At 39.0% G+C, this 25519-nt stretch overlaps 1 protein-coding gene, 1 non-coding gene and 1 pseudogene across 2 annotated transcripts; 2 read left to right on the top strand and 1 right to left on the bottom strand.

The window, feature by feature from the left end:
* The first annotated feature begins 2663 nt into the window (after nucleotides 1-2663).
* Nucleotides 2664-2735, top strand: trnat-cgu. The gene has a single exon. It is a non-coding gene; the product is annotated as a tRNA-Thr (tRNA).
* Nucleotides 2736-6968: 4233 nt separating this feature from the next.
* LOC117493213 lies at nucleotides 6969-11230 on the top strand (annotated as a pseudogene).
* A 2814-nt stretch (nucleotides 11231-14044) lies between these two features.
* zgc:92162 (group 10 secretory phospholipase A2) lies at nucleotides 14045-20927 on the bottom strand. Its single transcript, XM_034143731.1, has 4 exons — nucleotides 20838-20927; nucleotides 17176-17344; nucleotides 16435-16541; nucleotides 14045-14368 (listed from the first exon to the last, which is right to left on the bottom strand). Exons 1-4 carry the CDS (start codon nucleotides 20881-20883, stop codon nucleotides 14220-14222), a joined length of 471 nt encoding a protein of 156 aa, XP_033999622.1. The 5' UTR covers nucleotides 20884-20927; the 3' UTR covers nucleotides 14045-14219.
* Between the last annotated feature and the right edge of the window lie 4592 nt (nucleotides 20928-25519).

Genomic DNA, 25519 nt, shown 5'->3' with positions numbered 1-25519 from the left:
TATCACAACTAAAACAAATTGTTAAAGACAGGGAAGAGTACACGTTAAAGACATTATAATAAACATTTCTAAATGCTAAAAGGATGGGCTCTTCACAACTTCTCTCTCTCTAACTCGAATGATCTGAAACGAAGGATGTCTGATATGTTATTCAGCTTGATATCAAGGACATATTTGTTGTTGTACAGTATCATAGCAAATATGTCCTGGCACAACATTGCTTTAACCAAGTTTTTTCCATTTGAACTCATTCATCTTTAATAATAGTTAAGCTCAGTTTAGTTATGTTATACAATGTAATGTAAGGGAATTAGATTAAATTGCTAAAAGCCATGTTGCATGGTAACACAAGCTTCCACATAACTATTTTCATTGTCCAATAAAATGATTCAGTGAAATTGATGTCAGTTAGTAAACTGAATATCTCTGTACTTGGAGGACATCATCTTGGGCTTTGGTTAACACTAATTGACATTTATCACCATTTTCTAGATAATCGTTTGATTGAGAAGTACAATTGACTAAAAACAGTAGATATCAGTTAGCCTGGCTGCATTCCAAAGGTAAGCAAAATGGCACCTCCATAGCCAACTAATTTACAATATCTTGTTTTTTTTAGAGCGACTTCAATTGGAGAACACCTGAGGTACAGAGCTGGTCAGGAGGGCTAGCTCAGATGTGGCTAATGGTGTTGTGATTTCTAAAACACACACACAGTTGTGGTCATTTCCTCATTAGCTGCCTTTCAATTGTATTCATGTGTACAGTTGTGTGTCTAAGTCTAAGGTGACAATGCTAACATGCTTATAAAAAGAATGAAGCCTGCTATATTAGTGCAGCATACCATTTTGCTGGTCAGTTACCAGAATTCAGACAAGAACATCTTCCTTCGTCTCGCTCTTGGTCTTATAAAACAGCTTAATAATAAAAAATAAAAGGGTTTGGTGAATAAAATAAATAATAATATTCCCACATATTCAGGGCTCAGGGGGTTATCCTGCAGAAGCACAGCAAAAATATGATGATTTTTCAAAGCAATCGCCTGATAAATAATTAAATAGATTGCTACAGTAATACTTCTTATTCTCTCAGGGAGTGTGCTGCTGACTGTTCTCCACATGAACAGAAAAATGCCCCAGATCCATGTGATCTCTGACTGGAACGCATTGTATCTCTCAGGTTGTGATGTTGGGGTTTATGATAATTAAGAAGAGCTGCTTAAATACACAATTTCATGTGACATTATAAAATAATCTATAAGCACCTCAAGCTATTTAAAAAAAGCTAATTTAAGGATGCTTATCCCCTTTTATCATCAGTGGTGCTGTAGCTTGCTTTATGACGGATACATTTTCATATTAATGCCACAAAAACATCCTAAATAACAACCATACATATGTATTAGGGTTACAGCTCTACAGTCAACATTCACACTTTCCCTTTGGACTTGAAAGCACATATCTGAAAACAATTTCTGCATAACAGGTGCAATAAACATAACTGCTGTCTAAATGATTATTTTAGGTAAAAGTTTCGAACAGATGGAAAAATTAAGAATGGCTGGATTTTCAGAGAAACTGTGAGAAAGGTGTTCTGAATTAAATCTACAACATATGTGGTTTATTCAAGTCAGACCCCTCTTTTGGTCTGTGTGCTGACGCCTTGCTATAAGCAGGTCAAGGTGAACTCCACATCTGTGATTTTCACTGCTAACTCACTCCCAATGGAAATGAGTCTTATTCATTTTTCACACAGCCTCTAGGATATCTGATCCAAAAAAAAGAGAAAGAAGCCCCTCAGGCGAGCATTCATCTTTGATGTTTTGGAAAGAAAGACAGTGAAATGCTGCAGTCTGTGCTTCATGCATATTGTATTGCTTAGAAAAAAATAATAGCAGCCTACTGGTTCTCATAGTAATTAGCAATGCAAACTTATCTCAGTCTGGTAGTATATCTGGTGGCATAGTATTTATTGTTTTGAGTTTGTTTGTATATGTTTATGAGGTCTCTCAAAAAGTGATGGTCATATCACTCAAGTGGCTAAATCCTGTCGTTTTCTTTCACTTTTAAGCAATGTGGACAATACATTTTGTAATCCAATGGGTAGATTGACGTGATTTCAAGATCCCAGGATAATGAAGTCTTGACCAAATTATCAACTTTTCCCAGCTCACAACACTACATCAAGATTTCAAGAATAGCATATTATTTTGTGATATTCCATCCTACACTTTTTTGGAGGGTGTCCATTTGTATTACGGCCTGAAAGTAGCATTAGCTGCACTGGTTTGTTTTTTAATTAGGTAAATGCATTTCTCTCAAGTCATGTTTATCAAAAAAAAGCCTGTAAAGAGCGATTTCTCACCTTCATGGTAGTGACAGTGCTTCTTTTGTGAACACACGAGGTACTGGAGGAAAAGAAAGACACATGTTGTTCACACATTAAAGATAACAGCCTCCCCTTGTGGCCGGATGACAGCAATACATTTATTCTGTAAACCTACCTCATCTGCTCATTTCCTCTGCATTTTCCGAGTAAGGACGGCGAGCCTCACTGCTATAAAGAGGACAATAGTTAAACTTCTGAACCACACCTTTATAGGTAAACAGCGGCGACACTGGTAGTTGTTATACTTATTACATAGAGGACCTGGCTTCAGCGCAGGCGCGGTGGCCAAGTGGTAAGGCGTCGGTCTCGTAAACCGAAGATCGCGGGTTCGAACCCCGTCCGTGCCTTTTGAACATGTGACTGTTCGGCACACTATGGTACTTTCGTAATACATCGTAACAATATGAACCCATGTACATACTCTACTGATCTGTGGTTATTAAAAAAATCATCCAAAGAGCAATGCTGGATATCTGCTAATTTGCAGTACGACACAAATATGACCTACATGTGTATTTTTCTGTCTCCTATCAAAGTATTTTAATTGGTGTAATATCTGAGATACATACGTTTTTACTCACTTGTGTGGGGTCTGTTGTCAATCAACATATCTATATTAACTTAATGTAAAGTGTAGTAAGGCAAAATGCAGCTATGTTGAAACAGTACTGTATTTTAAGCCAATAAACGTGTTTCTGTGCTATTGACAAATTGGGTAGAAATGGCAGAGATCTTCTAAATTGACCATCTTCTAAATTGACGATTGTTTTGAGATATAGACTTATATCTCAAAACAGGGATTATGTTATAAACCAAGAACAGTTGATTGCCAATAATCCCATCTGCTTTCATTTTTACTGTACTCACTAGTATGTTTGTGCTTTTTCTTGATGTAATCAAATATTATTTAATGATGTTTGTTCCATTAGCCCTAACAATTTCCTGTTTTCCCTCATATTGTCATAATTTCACTATAATCATGCATACTCAGAAGACACAAGGCAGACAGTTTCCGCGGCAACGCTTGTTGTAGCAGCATCAATGACTCATATCTGGTTCACACTGCAATGTAACATCATATTCCTTCTGTTAAAGTGACTCATTGTTAACTGACACATGGTGATCGGAATGACACTCCTGGAACCTGCTGCCGTGTTTAAAAATAAAAAAACAGTCAGCAAATCGAAAGCATTACAACAACCCAATTTTCATCTACCATCAGTGGGAGGAGAAATGCTGCATTTAACTAATCAATACCTTAATAAAATCCAGATGGCAACTTTTTTTTCTTCTCAATGACAATCAGAAGCTCTAACCATGTAAACAACAATGTTTGATCCCTTTAGCTTATCCTCTGATTGTAATTTCATATCATGGTGGAGTGGTGTTGTTTATGCAGAGTGGGTGCTCAGATTTCTTTCACGTCAGCAATAAAATAGATTCATATTCATGATTAAGTCAAGGCCGTATGATTATATGTTATGCTGCAGTGCCAGCAGCTCATTTCCATGGTAACCTCTATAGTGTCTTGTGAATAGTTTCAACAATACTGTAATAAAACTCATGATCCCCTAATCCATTTTTAAAACATAAAGAAATCAAAGCACTTTCATTTATATTGTTTTTATCCCCTCCTGCTGATCTTTTCACAGATGGATTGACAGATGGTGAAAGAAAAATAATTTAAACTGAATCAACATTATCTGGTAAAAGTATAGTTGGTCAAATAAGAGAAGAATGTCATCTCAAAAGAATGTTTACCATAAAGATGGATGTATATACGCATATCACACTGGTGGAAATGAGTGTGCCTCATAAGGTTTCCTCTACAACATTAGGAAAGCAATTATCAGGACCCTTCAAAATAGTTTTGCCTTTTCACACCTGCTATCTATTTTAACAGATATAGCAACACAATACGTATCTGCATTCATTAAGTTTTAACGATATACTCTTTTACTGCCATTTGTGGCATTGTATGGAATAATGCCTGCACTTCCAATTAGGAAACAACACAATGCAGGAAATGTGCTGTCATCAGCAAAACAACAAATACCTCCAAAGTTGGAACTAATTGGCCATATGGGTCACACCCAGGTCACACCAAGCAAAGTTAAAACTTGTTTAAATGTCAACATGATTATTTGGAACCGTTTGACAATTTTTTTCCTTTTGTGTCAGCTTCCTTTTTTGGTCAACTCATGTAATTCTGTAAATTGCTCCCCCTGGTGGAAGCTTAAGGTTATGACAGATGGTGCACACATAATTCTGCATATAACAGCCTTATTTATTGCAACAAAGTACATGCCTATATTCTTATTCTGCCATGTTATTGGGTGAGTTTTGTGCCGTGTGACTATTCAAATGTTAGTACACTTGTAAACAACACTCTTATGTATCATATTTTCCCCCAATGACATCTTGATAGAATATAAAAAATGGTATTCTACAGTATGTCTAATTTCTTTATGATTTTGTCTTTTATATCTTATAATATCAATATGTTAAAAAAAACATCTATACTTTCAAAAAGTAAACAGAAAAATTAAATTAAAAAAAGTGTATTGCTATAATATTAAGTTTTATGACATTCTTAACGCAGCAAAGCTGTTAAGCTGTTTATATTTAGTTTTCATTTTGAAATAATGTATTGTTTAATCTAATTTCTGAAGGCATAAGCAATAAACTAAACTACTGCTGAACTAATGTCTAGTGTGTGTTTAAGCATTTTTGACCAATATTAAAATAAAGGCCTCTGACCATAAGTAATTAAGCTTCTATTAGGTTGCAGGTCTTCTTCCATATTAAGTGGATGTGTTTTTTTTTTTCTAATGTCTCCATGTCACTTGCAAATCAAAACAAATTATTGGAAAAAAATCACACAACAGAGACGAAAATAGGAGGAGGAGAACAAAAGACTGCAACAAGCAGCATATTAACTTGGCAGCAGGTCGGCTGTTGGAACATTGATTTCCTTGTTTGTGTGGGCAGTAGTATTCTGAACTAAACATGGATTTTTATACAATACATTTCGGTATTGTATTCCTTTGAAACTGTGTACTCAACAGCACTCCAGTTGTTATTCATTCATTTTAAATAATTGAAAAATACAGTTAGTTCATCTGTGGTAAATTATCACAATCAATATGATATCAACTTGGAAACCACACACCATGTTATACTAGCAGTCCAAATCTTCTGCTGGTAGGAAGTCATACTTTGTTCTGCACATGGTTGTTATTGTTTATGTTTTGAGCTGTGTAGCCAGGACTTCTTTGTGTTCCACCTGGCTCTCGGCTGGGGAGCCAAACAGTTGATTAAAGAACGAAATTAGCGTGGAACAGGCTCAGTCAGCTAGAGATGCTCTCAATCACTGTGACCACCACGCTGTCATGCACATGTGTGGATGGGCGTTTTCACAATCACAGGATTTCCTCAGGGGGGCCACACCGCTTCAGAAATCTTCATATGAGGTCAGTTTGGAACCAGGGTTTGTATGCCAGCTCTACAATTACCAGGCCACATCAGAAATAGAATACAGATGAAAGTTATCCCTGCCGTAAATTACATTTCGTTACAGTTGCTCTATTTTGGAATGAAATAAAATATGTATAGTAACATAGACAAGTAAAAGTGTGCACATTATACTCATACATTATACCAAAAAAATATGTGTATCACAATGTATACAATAGTGTATCATGAAAGTAATGATATTATTTTTGGAAAAAAAGACAACTGCTTAAAAGGTGCTCTGTAATGCAATGATCCATAAAAGACAGAAGAGCCATTCCCATGAAGGTGTGGATAGGATGCGTATGAAGCACAAACAGACGGTGTGATGTCGGCACTTGGCGACAGAACACAGGACATGAGAGACATCATCAACAAAGTCGAGAGCTGAAAAACTGGAAAGGCCACAGTCCTCATGTACAGGCAGCAGATAGAGAGTCTCATGAGACAGCTTCTTTCGGCCAATTTAATCAGATACATCTGACAAAACAATGTTGCTAATTATGTTGGTAATCTTTATCCTAAACCTGTAACTTGCTTGAGAAAGCCTGTGTTAATCCATAAGTAAGGCTAAATAGATGAGGGTACAGCAATTGTGATGTTTCATATCAGTTTCAGATCTCATGAATTCAAACAGCTGCAGTACGGACTCATAATGTACTGCAGCTAAGCAAAAGAGCACATTTCATTTTGGCCATGGTTCAATCATTTTATTTTCCTTTTACTTGTACTTTCGAGATCACATGCGTTTTTATATCATCATCAAAAAATTATCTGTATTCCAGATCAAAACGTTTATTTGATTTTTTCTGATTTCAAATGAATTATGTATACATTTCCAAAGAAAATCATCCCATTATCCAGGGGAAACAACATTGTTATTCCAAGATAATGACACCAATGGCTTGTATTCTCGAGGACACAAATACAAGTTATAGTTGTTGAAAAAGTGTGGTATCTTACCTTGTGTTATTATTACATGTTATTGTGTTTGTCCAGCAGGGGGCAAACTCACTCTTGGTATTAAAAGAGCCTGTTGTACATGTTCCCACGAGGAAGTCCCGGAAGCATGTTACCAAAGTAAACCCAGTTAAATCTACTCTTATGTTGTGGACATACAATTATTGATCACAAGATACAACATATTATTGGCGACGAGGATTAAGAAGAGGATTAAGACAAGAATCAATACGGGATCAAAGAGGACATGCCGAACGGACTGGTTAGCACCTTACATGCAGGTTTGGGTCGTTAGCGGCAGCTAGCTCAAATTATTAGCATAGTCTGCGGGTGGAGGAGAGGATTCATTGACACACAATGGCAATGATTGGCACGCTGGCACCTTTTGATGCAAAAAATCAGAAGTGGGAAGAATACTGTGAAGTATTGGAACAGTTTTTTGAGGCTAATGAAATTGAAAATGGAGACAGACAAAGAGCCATATTAATAAGTGTTGTGGGATCATCAACATACAGCCTTATGAAAAACCTCCTCAGTCCGGATAAGCCCAAGGATAAGACTTACACACAACTTGTGGAGCTGCTAAAAAATCACTTTGACCCAAAGCCTAGTGAAATTGTGCAAAGGTACAAGTTTGACTCCCGCAACCGTGAGCCAAATGAGTCAGTAATGGAATACGTGGCTGAGCTGCGTCGGTTAGCGCAGGATTGCAACTATGGTAACACTTTGCAGCAGAGGTTGAGAGACAGGATCGTCTGTGGAATAAATGAAGATCGGATTCAGAGACGACTCTTATCAGAAGCGGATTTAACATTTGAAAAAGCATTGTCAATTGCTGTGGCGTCAGAGACTGCAAATAAAAATGCACAGGAGATACAAAGCCAAGGGGCCACAGCTAAATGCTTCAAAATGGATAAAAAGCCACAGGAGGCTTATGCACACAGAGAACCTACCAAAGAGTGTTACAGATGCAAGGGAACCAAGCATGAAGCAGCAGACTGTAGGTTTAAACAAGAGAAATGTCATGCATGTGGTAAAATAGGACACATTGCCAGAGCTTGTCGTAGTAGATCTACACAGAAGGGAAACAGCAACAAAAATGCAGACCCAAAGAGAGAAAGGAGGCAAACCACATATCACCGTTCTCATAAAGTACAAGAGCAACGGAGCCAAAGTGATAGCTCAGAAGAAGATACATTCTTACTGAATAAGATGAGGTTCAGATTGGGACGCATGAGTGAAGTGCACCTGAGACGAGTAGACCCATACATGGTTGAAGTGAAGCTGGATAGTAAGTTTGTTAACTTTGAGATAGACACTGGCTGTAGTCTCACAATAATGAATGAACAGACATTTCAAAGACTATGGAAAGACACAAAAAGTCCATGTTTGAGACCAACCAAAATCCACATCGAGTCTTATACAGGTGACCCTGTTAATGTGGTCGGAGCTGCCCTTGTTAAAGTGAAATACAAACGTCAAAGTCGGTACTTGCCCCTCATTGTGGTTAAAGGGGACGGCCCCAGCCTGCTGGGAAGAGGCTGGCTGGAGGAAATACATCTGAGTTGGAAAGAAATCAAGCTCAGACACAAATCCCGAGTCCTGAAACACCTGAAGACAGAGGACAAATCGCTGCAGCAAGTACTGAGCAAACATGAAAATGTCTTCAAAGAGGAGCTTGGCACACTGAAAGGTATGAAAGCTACCATCCATGTAAAGGCTGATGCAGTCCCTCGGTTCTTCCGTCCGAGGTCTGTCCCGTACGCCATGCGCACCAAAGTAGATGAAGAAATAGACAGATTGTTGAAAGAAGGAGTAATCTCACCTGTTAAACATGCAGAATGGGCAGCACCAGTGGTTCCAATACTGAAGCCTGTTGGGACAGTAAGGCTATGTGGAGACTACAAGCTCACTGTAAATACAGTTTCCTCACTTGAACAATACCCCATACCCCGAATGGAAGACCTGTTTGCAGCACTGACAGGAGGAAAACGGTTCACAAAGTTGGACATGAGTCATGCATACCAGCAAATACTCATGGATGATGAATCAAAGAAATACTTAACAGTGAATACGCACAGAGGCTTATTCACATACAACAGACTGCCTTTTGGAGTAGCATCAGCCCCAGCTATATTTCAGAGGACAATGGAAGGTCTCCTGCGAGGCATTCCTTTTGTGGCAGTGTATTTAGATGACATCCTGGTGAGCGGTGTGGATGAGGAAGACCATCTGCAGAACCTCGAGACAGTGTTGGCAAAGCTGGAGGAGGCAGGATTGCGTCTGAGAAGGAGCAAGTGCACTTTCCTGGAAGAGGAAGTGGAATATCTGGGTCATCGAGTGGACGCACAGGGACTTCACCCTGTGGAAAAGAAAGTCAAAGCCATCATGGAGGCTCCCAACCCCACAAATGTTACTGAACTCAAGTCGTACTTAGGTTTGCTAAATTACTATAACAAATTTCTGCCAAACTTAGCTACACTATTGGCACCACTGCATGAGCTCCTGCGACAAGATGTGCGATGGACATGGCAAAAGAAACAGGAAGAGGCTTTTAAAAAAATCAAAGGCCCTGTTAAACTCAGCAGAAGTGTTGGTGCATTACTCTGCTGACCGAGAGTTAATTATGTCATGTGATGCGTCACCTTACGGGGTGAGCGCTGTTTTATCACACGTAATGGACGATGGAACTGAACGTCCTTTGGGGTTCATGTCGCGTACTCTAGCGCCTGCTGAAAAGAATTACTCACAGCTAGACAAAGAAGGCTTAGCAGTTATATTTGGAATCAAGAAATTCCACAAGTACTTGTATGGTCGAACTTTCACCATCTATACAGATCACAAGCCACTGATCTCTCTCTTCAACGAAAAGAAACCCATTCCACAGATGGGTTCCCCGAGAGTTCAGAGATGGGCAGTGCACCTGAGTGCCTATGAGTATCACATTGTGTACAAACCAGGAAAGAACAACGCTAATGCGGACGCATTAAGCAGACTGCCGCTGTCGGAAGATGTGCGAGAGAGTGAGACCGCAGAACAAGTGCTCATGATTGATCTTCTGGATGACACACTCGTGGACACAGCCAAAATAAAACACTGGACAGCTAAGGATGTAATATTGTCTCAAGTTCATGGTTATGTCCTGTCGGGATGGCCTTCAGTGACTGAGACTCCTCTCAAGCCGTATCATCAGAGGAGAGAAGAACTGAGTGTGAGGGATGGCTGCGTGCTCTGGGGAGCCAGAGTCATCGTACCAAACAAAGGCAGGGAAAAGATATTGAAAGTACTGCACCAAACACATTCCGGCATGTCAAAGATGAAAGGTCTGGCTAGATCTTATGTATGGTGGCCGGGGATGGACCAGGATGTAGAAAAGGAAGTGCAGTCTTGTGAGGAGTGCCAAAAGCACCACAAGTCACCACCATCAGCACCATTGCATCCCTGGGAGTGGCCGGAGTCTCCCTGGACGAGAATTCATGTGGACTATGCAGGCCCTTTCCTGGGAGAGATGTTTCTACTGATAGTGGATGCTCACTCAAAATGGATGGATATTTATCCAGTGAAGTCAGCTACATCACAGGTGACCATTGAAAAGCTGCGTCAGAGTTTCAGTGTTTTTGGACTGCCAAAAATGTTGGTGTCAGACAACGGAACCTGTTTTACAAGTGCTGAATTTGAGACTTTCATGAAACAAAATGGCATCCGCCATGTGAGGTCAGCACCGTTTCACCCGTCTTCTAATGGGCTGGCAGAGAGGGCGGTCCAGACCTTCAAAGGGGGGATGAAAAAGATGAAAGGTGAAACATTGCAAACTAGACTGTCAAGGTTTCTGTTCAGTTACCGCATCACACCTCACGCGACCACAGGCCTGTCGCCTGCAGAGTTGATGATGTCAAGGAGACTCAGATCTGCATTAGACCTGCTCCTGCCAGATGTGAAAACAAGAGTGCAGCAAAAACAACTAAAACAGAAACAGTCCCATGACACAAACAGGAAACTGAGAAGTTTCTCACCTGGGGATAAAGTGTTCATCAGAAACTACTCTTATGGACCTAAATGGATCGCTGCGGTCATCGAGAGCTCATCAGGTCCAGTGTCATATACAGTGATCATTGGAAGTGGTCAAGTCGTGAAGCGGCATGTGGATCAAGTAAGAGCCAGATTAACAGACACCGTGCCCTTAGAGCCGGTGCTGGACTCCAACAGAGACACTCTGGTTCCAGTGACAATCGAGCAAGAAGGACCTCCTGCAAGTGAGCCAGTGGTTCTGTGTACTCCGGGCCCGCCGGACTTGCCTGCTACACCCGTGGTGAGACGATCAGAGCGCGAGAGACAGCCACCTGTATACCTGAAAGACTTTGTTAAATAGATCAAGAGATGTTCCATTAATAGAGCAGCATAGTTCTCTGATCTCACTTTAAGGAAAGGTTTAGAATGTTAATCTTTGAAAGTGAAATGGTTCATGCCAGTACCTCGAAATGTTGTGTAACGGGAGTATGTTATACTCCCACCTTCGGGAAGTATTGTTAGCTTAAAGGGGGGGAAATGTGGTATCTTACCTTGTGTTATTATTACATGTTATTGTGTTTGTCCAGCAGGGGGCAAACTCACTCTTGGTATTAAAAGAGCCTGTTGTACATGTTCCCACGAGGAAGTCCCGGAAGCATGTTACCAAAGTAAACCCAGTTAAATCTACTCTTATGTTGTGGACATACAATTATTGATCACAAGATACAACAAAAAGGAAAAAAACTGAAAAAGAAAATGTCATGGCCATTGATGGCTTCCATAAAAAAGTTAGTTAATGTTTCTTTTTATACAACACAAGATGTTTTATACAACACAAGATGTTTACAAGTTACGGAAGCCCCGAAAGGCCATGGTTAGAACATTAATTTTGTTTGTTGAGATCACAAGAAAACAGTTCATTAACTAAACATGATAGGACCGTATCTCTTCATCTCGGTAAAACAACATTTGGTATTTCCAGATAATGACATAAATAACTTTTCATCTTGAAAACAAAAATGTACTGACGGAGGAAATAAAGTACTTGAACGATTGTCATTACCTTTTAATGAGAGGGAAAGATCATTTTTATATTTTGAGATAATCACATAAATAACTTGTGATCTTGAGAAAAAGAATAAATGCGAACTTTTATCATTGGAAAAAGGGAGGGGAAAAAAACATGGCAGTTGATGGCTTCCATATAATTATTACTTTAACTACACATTGGTTGTATTAATTGCATTTCCATACCTTTTTCTTCTTGTTTGAACAGAAGTAGAACAACACACTTTAACAGGACAGTGGGACTCGGATTGAGGCGTATGACTTCCATAACTTCACAGCTCATGCCCGCTGAAGGTTGGACACAATCAGGCAAGTGTTTGTGGGCCATGACCCAGATACTTATTTCCAGTCCCGGGCTTTGGACACTGCACCACGGCATCATCTCCCATTTCAGTCCACACTCACGAGCGGTGCACTCACTCAACAAAGAAACTGAGTTTCCCGTGTGAACTCACGGACGGAGCTTCGCAGTGTAAAAACTCACTTGAGCAGTCACATCTGGGAGGGCTGTGTTTTCTCTGATTACAGCCGGGTGGTCATGTTTACTGGGTGTCAGAGGGGAAATGGGGTTTGGACTTGAGAGTGGGACTTTCACTGGGGAGGTTCCCAAGCCAAACCCAAAACCAACTGGACCAAAATAAATCTAATTTAGTGCATGTAAACATTCAAACACTCAGTCAACAACAGGCCACAAGGAACTTCAATGCATTATCACTTTTTTTATATATTTAAATAATATATTTTGTATTAACGTTAGTCATATTAAGACTCTTATTGTGCAAGGATGTTTCCATAAATGCATATTTCCTGTTGTGTCAGTGGGCTTCAAGTGTATTATTTGTGAATATGGCACCATCTGCAGGCCAATGTCTATAGACATCATATAATAACCAAGTGATGATGAACAGCTAATGACATCACATGAGATCACTTAATAGCTATTTATTGACCGTGGTGAAAAGTTATTTTAAGTATTACAATCTGTAAGAGTGTAGTGGAACTCTAATGCCTTTAAAGGAAGTGAACATGTAAGACCTGCAGCGACAATATTTCATACATGGGTTTTGGTGGTAAAAAAGGAAAGAAAGTGTCACAGCAGATTTTAAAAATAGCAAAGTAGGAAAACCTCAGTTTGCACATTGGCTTTCCAAATGTCCAATAACCCTATTTTTAAACCCCCACTGAATCAACACTAGCCAGAAAAAAGCTGAGTCAACGTCAGAGCTTTAATTCGGGCAATGCCCTGCACAGTAATTCAACAAATAAAAGTTCTGTTGTTGTGAGCAGCAGCTATCTGACCGTTCCCTCCCGGATAAACATCTGACATCCGGGTTGAGTTTTGTCTGAGTTTCGGCAGAGGAATGCTCAAGTTGCCTTTTCATAGTGTGATTCTACTGCAGCTTGGTGTCAAGACAGGGTGTCTGCAAAAACTCTATATCACCCCATACACACTTCCTTATCGGTTTCAAGTTTAATTCAAGAGTCTGATAACAGTAAAGAAAAACAATACAAGTCAGATATTTATGCCATTAGCATGATTAATGTTAAATGCTTTATTTACAAAAGGCACATAGGAACAGCACTTGTATTGTGTCAGTAAATACTGATACTGGACAAGCATTTTCAAACGCCTTGCTGAGGCCTTGCACGTGGTATTGACACCTTGTGCAGAAACTGCCATTTTTGGAGTACTACCTGGCCACCGAATGATGAGGACGAAAACTAAGGGCAGTATAGCCTTTGCATCTCTATTAGCACGTAGAAGAATACTACTAGAATGGAAATCCTCGTTAGCACCTAAAGCCTCTTTATGGCTTGAAGATCTTGTGTTGTATCTGAACTTGGAGAAGATTCAATATAACCTGAGGGGCTCATCAGAAATATTTGAATCTGTCTGGGGCTCTGCGATAGCCTACATAGCTGAACTAAAGACACTAAGTTAAGAAGGAAGGGGTGACTATGAATGTATTTTTATTTTTTATTATACATGTACGTACGTGTATGTATGTGTATGTGTATATATGTGTATGTATGTGTATGTGTATGTATATGTATATGTAAATGTGTGGGTATGGGTGTATGTATGTATATGTGTATGTGTATGTGTGTATTTCTTTTTTTTTACATTACTTTATTATTACCTATATATGTATTTATTTATTTATCTACTTTACTATGTAGGACCGGGAGGGGGGAGGGAAGAATATAGACCCTATAATGTAACTCATTGTGCCTGACTCAATACAAATATATATTAAAAAAAATACAAAATGAATATTGTGTCAGTAAATACTACACATTGGATGGTTGTGGCCACAGAGGAAATCTGGCCAGAGGGCATATTTTCGATCAAAGGGTGCTTTTCTCAAACATTTGGCAGCGTTTCTGTCACACTTGCACAGCATCTTTTCACATTTGTCCTCCAGATCATCTGCAATAAAGAACACACATGTCTTCCTTAAGTGTTTAAAGTTTTCTCAACAACATTGTGTTAATGTTTATGCATTCTCCCTGGCTGTTCGTTTCACAAACAAGTCTAGCCTTATTCAACTAGCACCACAAAAAGAGATCACAATTCCCCTGTGCTGGCATCACTCCACTGGTTACCTGTTTCTTTTAGTATCGAGTTTAAAGTCCAATTATTAACTTACAAAGCCTTACATCACCTAGAACCTTCTTATCTCAGCGATTGCCTTTCTTTTTATGTTCCAACAAGAACCATTAGATCCTCCACTGCCCTGCTATTAGAAATCCCAAGGGTATCACACAAGCGATCTGGGGAGGCTGCGTTCTGTTTTTACGGCCCTAAACTATGGAAGAGCCTCCGCGTGGATCTTAGAACAGCAAACTCCGTTGAAATGTTTAAAAGTAAATTAAAATCCTATCTTTTTAATGTGGTTTTTATTTGGGTTAACTTTCAATTCCCACTGGTATCATTAGTGGAGTGCTGTGCGACAGCATTCATGTGTGACAGCACTCCACTAATGTTTTTCTGTTTCTTTAACGTTCTTCTTCCTCTCCCCCAACTTCAGCCTACTTTCAGCTACAGAAGCCATTCAAATATCAAAAATACTCAGCCTCCTCAGCACATGATGGGAAACTTTACATTTTTTCAAAACCTTTTCAACTTTTTCAAAATATTCAGCTTTTTAAACTCTTTTTTTTAACATGTAACTCAATGGGAGGAACCTTCAAATCCTCTTTTAGCTACACCTTGTGCAAAATGCTACTCCTTCCACATACTTTCAGCTATACTTCATTCCAACTTTGTTCTCCCTTGTGTGTGTGAAATGATCACAAGACATTCAGCTATTAAAGTTGTATACAGATTTTTGATATCTTTTACAGTTTTTAAGTTTTGGTACATTTTCAGGCCGTTTTAGATTTGATAATGGGTGTCTATGGGACAACACTTAAAATCCTCTTTTACCTACACCGTGTGCAAAATGACACTCCTTCCACAGCTGTTGAACAGCATTCACACTAAATAGTGGAATGCTGTTGAAATCACCACATATCTAACTCCTTCAGCCTATACGTTCAGCTCCAGAAACCATTCAACTATTAAATGATTCAGCTATTTCAGGACATTGAGGCTACACAGTTTGATGTTATACCTTTTTTTTTTACTTTTCTTTGAAATATTAAGCTTCATCACTATTTTTCCTACTCTTCCAGTTTAACATTTCACTTTCAAGTTTTCAACAAAGTCAGTGCAATGCATTTGAGCTGTAACAATTTTGATTCAAATCATTTCACTTTTCTGCATTTTCCCGCTAATTTCAGCAACACACTTACTTGGTATTTGTAGCTAAAAGCAGCTACAGAGACCATTCAAGTAATAAAATATTCAGCTTTTTCAGCTAAATTCAGCAATAAATATACGCAGATTATTGCATTCGCACGCATTTTCAGCAGGAAATGCATTTTCTAGTTGTCCATGTTTTACTATATTTTTTCTGTTTTTATTTTATTTTACATTTTTTAATTGTGTGTGTGTGTGGGAAAAGGGAAATATAGCCTTTGCAGACCATTTACATGCACAGAAACCTATATAACACACAACAGGAAAGGGAAATCCCTAAAAAGTATAATAGGGACCCTTTAACAGATCATTTTCTTCTCTGAAAATGAGAGTAAATGTGACTACTGAACAGAAATTGTGGATATAATAATTTCCTCTACATTGAGTTATTTGAAGAATGTCAACAGGCCTCTATTTTTGGTACTTGAGTGTGTAAACCTTATTAAGTCTGCTTCTATTTAAATAGAGGAATCACCCTGGTTTATGGGGGCTTAAATATATGTTACAAACATCCTGTCTATACCCTCCAATCAGCTGAATGTTTTTCATAGATTTTTCCGTACATCAAACAGAGCCTGATCTGTGTCTCACATTCAGATTTACCCAAGCACAGAACATTATGTGTACAGCAGCTGTCTTACTTCCACAAACACAAAATATTATGCATGCATAAGCACAAAAAAAATCAATACCACACTCCGCTTCCTTGTCCTCACACTTCCACTGATACTGGTCTGTTTTGGTTTGGCACCCAAGAAGCTCTGCATCTCCATAACAGCAATCATGTCTGTGGCAACACCTGTGATAGACAACATGATATGAGTTTTATTTTGAAGGCTGAACTCCAGACTACACAAGGCAGGGCCAAAAAAGCAGTAGGTGGGTAGTCCCAGCACTGTGGTTTCAAACACACCATGGCTATTTTAAAAGGCAGGACAGGATCACCACATAGGTTTTCACAACAGATAGTTAGCAGTTCCCTGGTTTGAGGGGGTTTCGGTGGCTTGCGGTGAGGAAGGAAAAAAGGAGACAATTAGGATTTGGGTGTGGAATTCTTGGGCTTATTTCGAAGTACCCATTGGAGTATGTGAGTCTACTCGATTTAAACATCACTCCTTCCTTTTAACCCATCGGCTAGCATCTGTGGTTCAGACGACTCATTGGGAAACGGAAACTGTGTGTGTGCAGGAGCAGGATGGAGGGGGACTGAGAGGAGGAAATAATGTGCAGGCATGATCTGTGGAAGGGCTGAATTAGATCCTTTGCATCACATAATGTATAGTTAGTCCATTTATAGGGACAGCTGAATGTTTACAGCCTGCTACACACTATCATCATGTGTCCAGATATCCTTGGAAATAAAAACACAGACTTGACAGACAGTGTTTTTTAAAAGAGTGTGATTAAAAATGAATTTGAAGCCGAGGCCTCACCAGTCCGCCTTGTCTCTGGGCCAGCCTTGCCCCCCCAGCCCACAGTAGCATCCATACATCATGTAAGCCAGAGCAGATCTCCCCGTGCTGCATTTGATGGTTCCCGCCAGCTCCAGTAAGCCTCTCTTCGTCCGCTCGGAGCTGCGCGTCACCGCAGGGGCCACAGCCACTGCAGAGTGAAGAAAGAGGAGGAACAAACTCTCGTCTCGTAAACAACACAAATATTCCATATTCTCTGGATGTGTTTTTATGGTAAGGTTTTAAAATGGTGTTAAATTCATGGGTAGACACAATACTAGAAATTGCCATCTCTCCAGCACAATTGCCATAATCAAGACTTCTTTGTAGTATTTAGGGGTGTCACAAAATCCCAGTTTTGAAAAAAAACTGTATTTTGATATTGTGTTAGTAATAAAAATACATAATTAAATATAACGAAAACAACCAAGGCGTCTCAAGTCATCAATCATATCACTTTGTGTACACTTTCCTCTCTCCAGCTTTCTACACTTGTATTTTAAAGGGGACCTACATGTATTATGCAAAATCCACTTTTTCATGTATTTTATAGATAAGCATGTCTTCTCCGTGTAAAGAGATTCTGAAAGTTTCAGGAAAAAAGATTCACTCACTTTTTGTCCTGATCCATTTATATAAAAACCTGTCTGAAAATGAGCTGATCAGATTGTGGCCACTTTATGATGTCATAAAGATGTTTTGGGTTGTGTAACCATTAGCCAATAACCAACCAAGGTAACATCCCCCCACCTAATCACCTGAATCTCCTCCTAGAGCACCATTGTGTTCTTTTTAACCAAATATCTCTCAGAGGGGCGTGGGGAGGGGCTCCTTATTTTCATCTAAAGTAACAGACCCAGAGTCAGCACTTCTGAAACAGGGCTGAAACAGAGGGGTTTATGGGATGCTACAATGATCTGTTTGGTATTTGGAGCCAAATACTTCAGAGACATTTTTTGTATATATCTGAGACCTATAATATAATTTATATATATAATATTTTTCCAAGGCCCATAACTTTGACCCAGTTTATCAGTTTGTACTGACCTCACTGAGCTCAGGCACCTGCAGCCTTGGGTGCTATGCTCTCAGTGTTTTGTCTCCCTGTTCCTGCCTGTTGGTGTTATAGTGCTTTGCCTGTTTTATCTTGTTATGCAGCATGTTGATTATTCTCTCAGAACCAGCTAAATACATGGGTCTGGGGTAGAGATCTTCAGAATTGGTTTGGCATCCGCTGTGTCAACTCGTGGCACACGATATGTGTATAATATACACATATCGTGTGCCACGAGTTGACACAGCGGATATATGTCTTGTGAATTCTCCGGCCGAAGCTCCAAATAAACCATCAAGTTTGCCATCTCCTCGTGTCTCTCTGAGTCTCGTCTCCATTGCTTCAGAAGTTTCCATCACATTGATGAAAAACAGTATAATAGGGGACCTTTAAGTTGGTTTGGCCTTGACAATTCTGTAGTGAAAAACTGAAATTGGTATATATTTATATTTGTACACCATGTTATTAGGTACACCTACAGTAGACTACATGAATACAGTCTGACACAACAGTCCAGCAGTAAATTCTACCTTCATGAAGATTATAATACTCAGTTGGTGTTGTTGTTGTTGTTGTTGTTGTTGTTGTTGGAACAAGAAGAGTTAAACAACTTTATCAGAATCAGAATCAGAAACGGGTTTATTGCCATGGTAGGTTCGAACGTACGAGGAATTTGACTTGATGTCATGGTGCATACATAAAACATTTAAAACAAACATTTTAAAAGTACACAGATAGTGAACTATATTAAGAACAACAAAGCGCACCAAAACACAGAAGCGGCCATCTGCGGCGCCATCTTAGTTTTTGCCATTATGATAACTTACGATGATGTGCTGTTACATTGTATGCTTTGTAGAGGTGTTTCTGTTATTTTTCCAACTTCTACAGTAAATGGCTACTGGATCTTCTTTATTTTTTTAAGGCTGCATGACTCTGCTACAATGTGTATGATGTGCTGATATTCTTATATGCACATATCATTCAATCTCTGTATCATACGTCACTATCACATTTTATTTTGTGAAAAAAACAGTACATAAATAGCCAACTTAGTGGCAACCACTATCTAGAAAGGTATTCATTTGTTTTTCACATGCATGTGTTTCTAGAGTCCCTCTGAAAACCCCGGAGTTACAGTAAAGTAGTAAAAAAAGACTTAACTTTACACTGACTCACATCTCACACCAGAAAGCTTTACTCTGCCTCAGAGGTGGGAAGTAACTAAGTGAATGTACTCAAGTACTCAAGTAACATTTTGAGATACTTGTACTTCAATTGAATATTTTCATTTTACTTAGTACTTCTACTCCACTACAATTCAGAGGTAAATATTGTACTTTTACTTCACTGCATTTATTTGTAATACCTTTAGTTACTAGCAGATTTGGTATAATAATGTGAAATATAATCAACTCTTAAATCAGACTTTAGTTACACCTGGAGTAAATTCACAAGGTACCCTGCAGTATACAAAGTAACTTGCTGCACCTTTACCAGCTTTGATAAACACTTTAATGCAGAGTGTCAAACTCAAGGCCCGGGGGCCAAATCCGGCCCGTGACTTCACTTCATGTGGCCCCACAAGAGCTTGCAAAGAATATAATATGTTTATTATACGGTTACATGCCGCTTTACAGAAGCACGTTGCCCATAAACTACATGTCCCACAATGCATCTCAAATGTGACTTTTATTTCTCAAAATTTTACTTTTTTTTCGAATTTCCATTTCTTTTCATTGATTTTGACTTTTCTTTTCAGAATTTGGCTTTTCTTTTTAAATCATTTTGTGACATTCTCACTGAAGAGACTTGCAATTATTTGCCCTAGACTTCTGCTTTGAGACGTAGTTAATGATGAAGTTATTACCCTATCTGATAATAATCCAATGCAGAGGCAATCATGTAATATAATACATTATTTTATATATATTAAATATTTATATATGTATATTTATATAGTCTTATATATAAAACTGGCCCTTTGAGTGCAACCATAATGCTGATGTGGCCCGAGATGAAATTGAGTTTGACACCCCTGCATCAATAATCAATAAAGTAATCTAACTGTTGGGGATTTATAATTTAAGATATGTGTTTGTCTTTCAAATCAAAACATATCATATATAATAATCTGAAATGGACCAAAATGCATAGTGAGTACTTTTACTTTTTGTACTTTAAGTATATTTTTAATTCTAATACTTTTGTTCTTTTACTTGAGCAACATTTTGAATGCAGCACCTTTGCTTGTAACAGAGTATTCCTACACTCTGGTACTGTCTGTACTTCTACTTTTACTTAAGTACAAGATCTGAGTACTTTTCCCACCTCTGCTCTGCCCGAACACCTGAACCAGGCTCAGATTTGAAATGGTGGGAAAGTATTACATGTTGTAGAGCAAAATACATTGAATTTGTTTGGATTTGCTCCCTTAGAATAACACTTCCACTGAATCACCACCGCATATGTCAACACAAGTAGTGTCCTCCTTGAGGCTTTTACCTGCAGCTCACTGTGCCATGAAAATAACGTATCAAGCAGTTCCTCACTAGTTTGAGTTTATCCACAAAGTTAAAACTCTCCTTACCAGATAACAGGAGCAGTATCCGGCAGAAAGCAGTCATGGCATGCATCAGGCTGAACTCCGCACCAAGAGCTGTTCACTGACGCGAGTGGAGCATTGAGTGGAGTGTTTTTTTTAGAAGCTGCTTCAATAATCTCCTGAGCATCACCATTGGCCAGAGGCTAATCCAGTGTTAGTCAAACGGTACGCCTCCTGCTGGACACAGCCTGCCTTTCATCACATCTATGGCAAACAGTGTTAGTGTGATTAAAGAGATGTCTTTTCATTTCTCCACAGATACCTGCCAGCCTGTTTTGACTTGTTAACCTGTGTGCTGCATCTCCCCTGCCACTTGAACATTGCTGTGATTGTGGTTCAAGTCAAGTTAACACATAAAACTCAAGTCATTCTGAGCTTCAGGTGTCTGTCACGGTCTGTTTCTAGATGAGGTTCTTAAATATTTGTTGCTGCTAATACTTTTGTGCTTTTACTCAAGTAACATTTTGAATGCAGAGTGTTAATATTTCTGTATTATTCAGTATTATTACTTTTACTTAAGATCTGAGTTCTTCTTACTTTTATGTTAATTTTTCCTTTTGCAGTTGGGTTTTTAGGGTTATGCCAATGTGAAGTATTACTGCTTAGAACATTTTTTTAAAACATGTGATCCTTGGGCTGAGAAAGATTCAAATTAGAGATCACCAAATCTGGAGATGTGTGGTATTTACTTGAAACAGGGAATGCAAAAATGTATTCTTAGTAACTTATAGCTGTCAGTAAAAACTACAATATGTGTCTTTGAGATGTATTTGAATAGAAGCACAAAGTAGCACAAAATGAACTAGCCTAGCCGAAGTAGCCTACATTTACTTACAATATATGTGGTAAATGAATTAAACAAATACAAAACAAGTATTAGTACCTTGACTATGAATTGAGGGACAGATTTTAATTAGCTGAAGGTCTAATTGTTGCTTTTCCTTTTTAAGCAACACATTATATGACTCCACTTCCTCCAAACAAATGCCTCTAGACTTACAGATTATGGTAATCATACTCTAATAACATAGCTTTCCCTTTGTAATCATAAAGACTGCATCCATCTCCCTTGTAAATAAACATGTCAGTGTGGGGAACAGATCTTCTCTCCATATAAAACAAAGTGCCACTATCATTATTGTCAGTATGATTTACAGAGCAGCACTCCAAGTGTCTGAGTTCAACCGCTGAGATTGTTTATTTGACAAATTGCTGATCTGAAAATGGCATGAATAGTGTCATATCTTTGGGTTTCATCTTTTTATTATGTTTTCTAAGAGTATATTTCCAGCTCTGTTGTGCTGGGCTCCATTGTCATTCATAATGTGGTAATGTCAGGGCAGCTAAATCATAAGAGGAGCAGGATAACAGGGGACATATTCACAGTGTTTAGTGATTCAGCTCCTCAGTCAGGCTCCTGCACAATGTGAGATAAGCGCCTCCTCCTGGCAGTTATGATATGCACTTCATGAGAGCAGACACATCCCTCGATACCTGTGAATCTGAATATTCTCAGCTCCATCCATCGCCTCAAAACATCCACTGAATGTTTAGATCACATCAAGATGAATACATTGGAATGAAAAGCTTGCAAAAGCCTCAAATGTGCAGTAAACACAAAGAAAGATGCTGACAATTTATGGTGTTCAATATTTGTTTTCTCTTCATTAGCATACCCAATGGCCTTTGGTGAAATACTCCTGTTTGTGAAAGGAGAAAGGAGATAGATGCACATTACCAAATGATCAAAAAAATCTATAATAATCTGATTCAAAGGGAGTTTCAGCCTGTTATTATAATGTTAAGTTAAGAACAAACTGTTACCAGTACAGCTGTGAGTCTGTGCATGAATTTGGAATACATTTGGAATAAATGTTATATTGAAAGAGAAGTCATCATTTATTACATTCCTCATAACAATAATAATATTCATGTCACATTATTAGAATAAAGGGTTCTTATTTCCAATATCATTGTATAGTCGAATCTGCTAATTAAATTAACATTTGAAGGTACACAATGTTCTGAAAGTAGTGTATTCTTTTCCTGAGCAAAATAATCCTTGTTTAGCCGATACATTGTCATGTCCACTTCCTTAACAAAATAATGTAATCAACCACGATACAATGTGTGTTGAGGAGCAGATTTAATTTGTGTGTGGTATGTTTTTTTTAAATAAATACATTTGTGAGGTACAATGTAAGTGTGTGAAAAACAATTCATCCATCACTGGATAAGCTGAAATCTAACAGTGAAGCTAGTAACCCAATAATATATTGTAAATGTACTGTACGCTGGAAGTGAAGCTAACTCATTTGATCACTCCTTGTGTTGTCCTTGGCCTCTTTATGATACACAGTTCCACATTTACAGGATCTAAGAGCAGTGGCGTTTTTATATGTACAAAAGTGGTGGGGCACAAAAAACTTAGATGTCTATATAAGCTTCTGCAGTGACGTGCAGTGAGGTTCATGGCTGGTGAGGCACTGGCACTGAATCTTCAGGTTTACAAATATTATATTTTGACCTAAACCAAAATATAATATTATTTTCAAAAGCTTTTTTTGTCTGATGCTTCGATTAATTTTAAACAGACAGTTCAACAAAAGGATACCCAAAAAATGTAATTTGATCATTTAAATATTGAATTGTTCTCTCTTAGTAAGATCCCATTTTCAATAAAATTGCGGTCTTACCTTGACTTGAAGATGAAGTCCATTTGCCTATCCTTCTGGACAAAAATCTCTATTACTTTTTTGTAAAAGTCCTCCTTATCTTCTCGTAGTTTCAAAAGTCTATCATAAATCTAATCGATAGATTTATGATAAAAAAATTATAAAAGTAGGGTAGACATGTGGATATTATCCGGCTGAACAAAACGTGCATTTATCTAACAGGTACGTTTCCCACAGATCTTATTTCGAGCTATTTTCTAAAATCCTATGGAGAAATCTCATTGCTTTTTTGTCGAGGGAAGCCATGCGCAGCTTACTTCCTGGTTTTAGGACGCATCACTGCAGTTCTCTCGTCTCCTCTTCACACACCACACTTTTTGCGGCACACGTACTTACAGCCAATCAGCTCTGAATTATGTGAGATGACGTATGGTGGGGATGGCAGCTCAGTGCCCCTATGGTCATTATTTTTTTGCCACACACATTAAATAGGAAAATACTCTGAGCATGCGCAGTGTAGTTTTTACAGTCACCGTTCACTTAGACAGTGAGAGGGAGGGGCATGATCAGGTTTTGTCCCACATGGCTCTAAACAGCTCAATAGGCACACACTGTAGACACTAATTAGAAGAACACAGACTAAAACAGCAATGTACAGACGAATCAGATGATTAACCATGATCTTAAAATATATATATATTTTTTTTTTATTTAAAAAAAAAAAAATTGTAATCATTATTTGTAATACTTTCTGCTGACACTAGGTGGGGCTGTGCCCCACCTGCCCCTAATGACCAGTCGCCACTGTCTGATGCCCCTTTCACACCGGCACTTTTCCAGCTCCTGCTCGGAGCTGGAGCTGGAAAAGCGCCGGTTTTTCCTGTTCACACCGCAGCGGCGGCGCGTCATAGCTCCGGAATGCGGTTCACTTCCAGCTCCAAAAAATTGTCGGTCCAGAGGCAAGAGCTTCGGAGCTATGACGCGGCGTCTCTTACGTTGAGGCGTGCAGGAAACCTTACTTTGACCATCCGTTCGCTGTTATTGATCATTGTGGAGAGCAGGCAGACGTTTTGTTTGTTATTATAGCAGCTATCGGATGGAATTAATACATGGGCTGTACAGGTTGTCATGTCCGACTATCACAAGTAGAATCATAATGAAAAATACGCCGGTAAAATGTGCCTGTAGAAAACGGCTTAGCAAGTAGTCAGTTTAGCTTCGGTTGCTATGCTAACATCACCCATGTTATACCAGAGAAACTTTCCTAACAGCGTTGTGATGCCAAACAGCGTCAATTCAGACTGACACACATTCACTTAAGGGGAACTGGGGATATGTATCAGCTGCTTGTGTGACAGTCAGACAGTGAATACTTTAGAGCCGTGTGAGCTAACCCGGAGCTAACGGGAGAATAAACTCCCGTAGAAGAGCAGCCAGCACTGCAGCGGTCGGTAAATGCCGCTGAAACACATTAATAAACAATGAACCACGGCACTCTGGAGAAAAGTATAAGGTTGGAGAAGTCGTTATTTAATTTAATCTGGCTTCGTATGATTAAAAGCAACACGATCATCGACCCGACGCAGTCCCCGGCCCGTTGTTGTTGTGGGAGAAAATCAGCGACGTAAACTGTGACGTCATGACGCAGCAGCGGCAGCTCTGGGCGGTGTGAACAGAGCGGGAGCTGAAAAGGGAAACGGGAGCTGAACCAGAAAAGCTCTCGCTCGGAGCTAGAAAGGGAAAAGTGCTGGTGTGAAAGCCGCATGCAGGCTTAAAGGTGGGGTAGGTCAGTTTGAGAAACCGGCTCGAGATACACTTTTTGTTATATTCCATGGAATGCTCTTAACATCCCGATAGCAATGAATATCTTAAGTGCTTTGACAAAAAATCCATAAAAAAATTTCATCTGTGGAAGCCGTAACACTGTAAAAAGCACGACCAATCATTTTAGCCGGCCCGGCTAAAATAACTGGATGGCCTACCTGCCTGTCA

This window comes from Trematomus bernacchii, unplaced genomic scaffold, assembly GCF_902827165.1.
Source record: "Trematomus bernacchii unplaced genomic scaffold, fTreBer1.1, whole genome shotgun sequence".
NCBI classification, from domain to species: Eukaryota; Metazoa; Chordata; class Actinopteri; order Perciformes; family Nototheniidae; genus Trematomus; species Trematomus bernacchii.
Note: the sequence above shows the minus strand (reverse complement) of the source record. Positions and strands in the feature narration are given on the sequence as shown.

What these genes read in the sequence shown, in the direction of transcription:
- zgc:92162 (XM_034143731.1), bottom strand. Translation starts at nt 20,883, where the DNA reads ATGCATGCCATGACTGCTTTCTGCCGGATACTGCTCCTGTTATCTG. An exon ending in GATACTGCTCCTGTTATCTG is followed by an intron (nt 17,345 to 20,837) that starts GTAAGGAGAGTT and finishes TTCACTCTGCAG; the next exon opens with TGGCTGTGGCCCCTGCGGTG. An exon ending in GGACAAGGAAGCGGAGTGTG is followed by an intron (nt 14,369 to 16,434) that starts GTATTGATTTTT and finishes TCTTTATTGCAG; the next exon opens with ATGATCTGGAGGACAAATGT.